Source organism: Pleurodeles waltl, chromosome 11, assembly GCF_031143425.1.
Source record: "Pleurodeles waltl isolate 20211129_DDA chromosome 11, aPleWal1.hap1.20221129, whole genome shotgun sequence".
Lineage (NCBI taxonomy): Eukaryota > Metazoa > Chordata > Amphibia > Caudata > Salamandridae > Pleurodeles > Pleurodeles waltl.
This window is the reverse complement of record NC_090450.1, coordinates 83,072,671-83,078,521: the sequence shown is the minus strand read 5'-3', so window position 1 is coordinate 83,078,521 and position 5,851 is coordinate 83,072,671. Positions and strand designations below refer to the sequence as shown.

The following is a 5,851-nucleotide window of genomic DNA, read 5'->3' as shown; positions in this document are numbered from 1 at the left end:
AAAGATTCACCAGAAAAATTTACAGCATCTCAAAATGTAGCAAATGCTATAGGTCTGGAAAGTATTGTGGTGATTCGTCCAACAGGTGGAAAATTATTATGGAGCTAATATCTAAGGAATTCCTATCTCTGAGAATACTAACTATAGTTACAGAGTGGCAAACAAATTGAATGTGATTTCATTATTTTTTTCTTATTATTTTATCATGTATTTGTTTTATTGTTTTATATAACCATGTGACCATAAATGTGTCTTTTAGTTTTTCATGTACTAATTCGGACACTTTACATATGTAGTCTAGTTTCTATTGGTAGAATTGTGCTACATATAAAAACCAAAGTGATGAAAGCCAATCATTGTTGTTATAAAAATAAAGATAATTATTCTTTTTTCATAATGTCCAATTATCATGCCCTCCATAGAGTCGTTTGCGTAGCTCACTACTAGGTCACTTTTCCATTTTGTTGCTCAGAAGTACAAAAGGAAGATGGGTTTTGCTCGGCTTGTTGGGCACAGTTTTATTTTGTAAGCCAGTGAGCATGCAAAGAAAATTTAGGTAGATTAAGGTGTATTATATTCCTTAATTTGTTTATAGGTTTCCATTTGCATGTGACCATCAATAGGTCTTTCATTTGTTCATGTAATAAATCTGAAACTATACATATGCAGTCTAGTTTATTTTTTGGGCTTCCCTGGACTTTTAGTAGGATTGTGCTACCTATTGAGGCCAAACGTAATAAAAGGCAATCACTGTTATTGTAATAGAAATTGAGATTATTCTTTTTTTCCTAGTGGACAATTATCATGCCCTGCAAAGAGTAGTTTGTATGGCACATTGCGAGGGGAATTTTTCATTTAGTTGCACACGAGTGCAGAAAAAAGATGGCTTTTGTTTGACTTGGTGGGCCAATTTTATTTTTTGAGCCAGAGAGCATGCAAAGAAAACTTTTGTAGATTAAGAAATAGTCTGTTCGTTATGTATTTGTTTATAGCTTTCCGTTATCATGTAAACATAAATGGGTATTTCAATTTGCTCATGCAGTAAATCTGAAACGTTATGTATGCAGTCTAGTTTATTCTGTGGGCTTCCTTGTTACTTTTGGTAGCATTGTGCTACAAGACATCACTAAGTTGTTGGGCCTTGTGACTTCATAACCACTTAATAACATTTCTTGCAATAGCATAATTAATCATCTACATAGTCTTTTGTACATTGCTGTGAAATTTTATTGCAATCCATTCAGCTGTTTTGCTGCTACATGCAGTACCAAAGTCCATGTGAAATACATTTAGATTTTAAATGTTTTTTGGGGCCCCCTTTTTATTTTGTGTCCCCTTGTCCAAACCGTAAAAAATTTCAATTCTTCAACAGTGTACCTGGTGCGACAAGTATGCAGCTACTAAAACTAAGCATGAATACTCAGTTGTTTATTTGTTGAGGTTCATTATTGTATTATTTATGAAACAACAAGTCCTGAAGTACTTGTTTAATTTTGTTTGAAATGTTAATTGTTTCATTTCAGGCTGCTGTAATTGAAGAGCAAAAACACAAAGAGATTGAAGAAGAGAAAGATCATCATGATCATAAGGACTCTCATGGACATCACCATCATAATCATCATCATGACCATGACCATGTCCATGAGCATGATCACCACCATGACCACAAACATGATCATAACCACACACATCACCATGATCACAGTCATGAACATCTTGATCATGACCACAAACATGATCATAACCATAAACATCACCATGATCACAGTCATGAACATCATGATCATGACCACAAACATGATCATAACCACACACATCACCATGAGCACACTCATGAACACCATGACCATGGCCACAAACATGATCATAACCACACACATCATCATGATCACAGTCATGAACGCCTTGACCATGGTCATGATCACAACCACACGCATCACCATGACCACAAGCATCATCACAACCACATACATGATCATGAAAATGAGCATCACCACCAACATCTGCATAAGCATGAGCATCACCACCACTCATCGCCCGATGCTCAAAAAGTCCCAGGAGCACCTAAAACTATTGGAGTTGTTAAAATTCTCCCCTCTATAGATGACACTTCTGGTTCTGACCAGAAATCCAGAAAGGTTGATTCCTCAGATGCGGGAAAGCCTGTTGTATTGCCAGTCTTCCCAGATCAACCAGGACACGCAAGTGAGGCCAGGCCTGTGCCTCTTCCGTGGTTGCCCAAGAAAGCAGGTACACCTGGAATACAATCAAAACCAAAGCCGTCTGTACCAAAGAATCCATTTGGTGAGCCGACTATTCTTCCCTTTCCTGAAAAATCTGCAGAATCTAATCTCTGCCCTGGCGAAGCCAAGAATTATGTATCTCTCATTGATTCATTGTTGTCAAATGATCATAAAGTGCCCCTTCCAGGTCCTGCAGCTCCAGGTCCTAAGTAAATTAATTGGTCATATTGACAAGAAGATTTTGTCACCCAAATATAGCTCATCCATCCTTGCATCGTCTCATAATTTGAGACTCTACGATATAAAATTTGACAAAAACAATCTTCTCAGTTATGCTAAAAACGAATTGTGCTAAAATATTTTAAAATAAAAAATCCAAAGATCTCAGCATGATACCTTTGCTTTTGGGATGACATATGCTTAGGCTTGCAAAAAGAGATTTATGTGGTTCTGAAAGCCGATGAACAAAACCATGTTTGAGTTGTTTGTGTCAGTTAAGCAACTTGTTAAAACCAGAATGGCACAGAGAGATAACACAACTAATGTTTAACATGACGAAACATGTTGACAGGGTAACAACATTATATTTTTAATGTGTTCCACAAAATCCACCAATTGTAACAGAATATTAAATACCTCTTTTTTTAAACCATGAGTGAGAGTTTTGTTTTACTGGATTAATACAATGTTGATGACCATTACTAGTGGAGTGTCTAATGGAGGTTCTTAGGATCAGATGTCTAATCAGCTCAAAATAACTTTTTGCAATGTACAAAACCATTGTATGAGCCAGAAAAGATGTCCCAACTTGTAAAATGTCTGTTGTGACTATTTCAAAATTTCAGCTAGGAAGGGGTGTAAAAAGGGTTTTCGAGTTGGAATGGTAAAGTATTGCATCAGTGGTTCTTGATCACATATCATTGTTCAGTTACTGACTCCTGTGTTGTGTAGGAAATATCTCCTGTTCCAAATTTTCAACATGAGGCTCAACAGTCACCATCGGATTCATCATTCTGAATTCTACAAGTTTTGCTTTTTTCCCCAGGCCTTTTATCCATATAAATTTAGTCAGGTTTTACATCTTGCAGCCTATCAGGTGAGAACTGCCAGAGTGTGATAATTGTCACACAACTCACAATTACCATCCCTTTGCAGACTCTTGTTTGCACTGGCAAGGCCTGACCTTGTAATAGGAGCCTCTATGTCCTTTTAAAGTGCTTCCATTCTACATGCATCCCAGTGCAAGTGAACATGTACACGAAAAATATGGCTCATTTGCAAAGGGAATTGTTAATAATTAAATTGCATAATACTGGGAGCAATTACAATGTTGGGTTACACTGTATAAATTATATAGTGCTATGCTAATATTGAGTTGACTCTAGGCACCTGAAACAGACATAGATCAAACTCATTCACTGGATAAACTGAAAGAAAGGATATTTGGGAGACTACGATTTTCCCTTGTTATACTCACCATAAAATACACATACAAATAAATTAACTAGGACTGAAAGGGTGCTTGTGAATGCAGTAACTTAAATTTGGTACCGTAAAGCCATTATAGTTTAATTAAACTGAATGGAAACTGACAGAAGACGAATCATTACAATACCCATACATTTCATGAAATTGCAAGAATACATTTTAAGATCCATTCTGGACAAAGCAAATTTGAGAAGCTTCCAAAGGATAAGTAGAGCCTTCATTCTTGATGATGGTGCCAGCAGTTTGCTGTGGCCATGAAAAGGTTCAGGAAAACACATAAACTGTGTATCACCAACTCTGAATCATTTTTCATATCTTGCTGCCAATTGTCTGCAGGAATCCTTCCTAATGCTCGATCATGCATTGTAAGCTGAAGTTCCAACCACAGAAAATGTTTTACAGTATTTCCATTTACCATGACTAGATACAGCTCATAAGAAATAGTAACATACATTTATATGAGTCATGTAATGATTGTTGTGTGTCTGTTATGTAAGGGTTCTGTGTTTATGCTGTTGAATGTTGAGGGTGAATCTGTGAGAATGTGATAAAGCACGGAATGTTGGTGTCTATGTGATGGGTGAAGCCTGGCAGCTCATTACAGTTGGAGGAAGGATGGAACATTAGCATCAATTGGGAGTTTGTGGCTCATACCTAAGCATCTAGCATGAAATAAAGAAATTACTATCTACCATATGGCTGCAGAGTCTTGTGTGAAAAACCCTGGCCTCCAACTACAACTAGTGCCTTGACAATTTTTATTCTAGTGAATCTATCCCTGAGACATAACAGCGATAGTCTAAAGATTGACCAAAAGGCTGTACACTGGGGGGTCGTGGCTTGACTGCCGAACATGGCGACAGCACTTTAGGAGAGCTCCTGGGGGCCGCGTATTATCCTTCATAATCCTCCCCAAACTGTGCAATTAGCACTCCCTGGGAAGACCCCCACACATTGGAAGATCCGACAAGACACAGAGGCGGCGTCAAATTAGCCATGCTGCTGCCCACTGCTTGGAGATCATCGGAACCGAAGAGGCCGGCCTTGTTTAAGATGGCGGTGCCGCCCTGGCTGGCTGGGCATGGCACTGTGTGACATCTGCCCTCTGCTCCTGGGCGTGTGGCGTTGGGCTGTCTGGAGGGCTGCCCAGCTGGATTCACACAGGACCATTTTCTGGTGATCATGTGCGGCGCCACAGGTGCTGAGGAGCCACCTGGGCCTTCAGAGGCTATGACACTATACTGCACTCAGCCAGCTGCAGAGGATGACAGCACTGGCAGTCCAAACATATTGAGGGGCCAAATTTAAACTAACAGGGCTGGGCAAAATGGAAAATGTATTCAGTGACAGGGGCCCTTCAGAGGCAAACAGCCCTTTCAAGGGCCGGACCATCCAGCTGGCCCTGACCGGCCTTACACACTCTGCCTTTTTTCCCCCTCCCCCTTCCGAACAGCAGCAGCGAGGCCAGCATATATGCCCTGGTGGGATGGAGGGAAAAATTGGCATGTGACAACACTTATTGGATGTAGACACATGAGAGCACACCTTTGCCTGGTCCCAAGCAATCTTCCTGTGTCTTCAGATTCGTAATGGATGGCGAAATTGGATGGCCAAATAGGAGTGGTGCTGACGGCCTGCTTCAATCTCTCTCCTACTTCAACATTTATTGCCCTGATAAAGATGCTTCCCTCTTGGGGATATCCCGTGTGGGCCTCCATCAGGGAGCCACTTTTACAGTGAGCATACCTGCTATGGAGGTGGCCAGACTAAGTCCTGGTGCAGCTTGTGGCACAATGTCTGCTGTCATCTTGGGTGATAAATGTGGTATAATCATTGACTGCAATCCTATTTCTCAGTGGTAGCAGTGCCTCTCCCACCAGCTGTTGACTGCTCGTGCCACCCCTTGTGTTCTCCCCGGGGTCAGATGTATCGAACCAGGTGCCAGGCCTGGGATGTGTGCCTCATCAATACCAAAAAGCTACAGCTTCCATGACTTAAGACAAACACTCATCTGCTGCGAAACATGGCACTATGGACAAATATGCACACTCTGGGGGTACTGTGCAGTTCCCCGGGGTCTCCGGTCTGTCACCCTCAACCCTGGATAATGCAATGCTCTT

At 40.6% G+C, this 5,851-nt stretch overlaps 1 protein-coding gene across 1 annotated transcript; it reads left to right on the top strand.

Annotated features, from left to right (window-relative positions):
- Nucleotides 1-1,487: 1,487 nt before the first annotated feature.
- LOC138266566 (zinc transporter ZIP10-like) lies at nt 1,488-2,849 on the top strand. Its single transcript, XM_069215411.1, has one exon. The coding sequence runs from the start codon at nt 1,503-1,505 to the stop codon at nt 2,454-2,456; it is 954 nt and encodes a 317-aa protein (XP_069071512.1). The 5' UTR covers nt 1,488-1,502; the 3' UTR covers nt 2,457-2,849.
- Nucleotides 2,850-5,851: the final 3,002 nt, after the last annotated feature.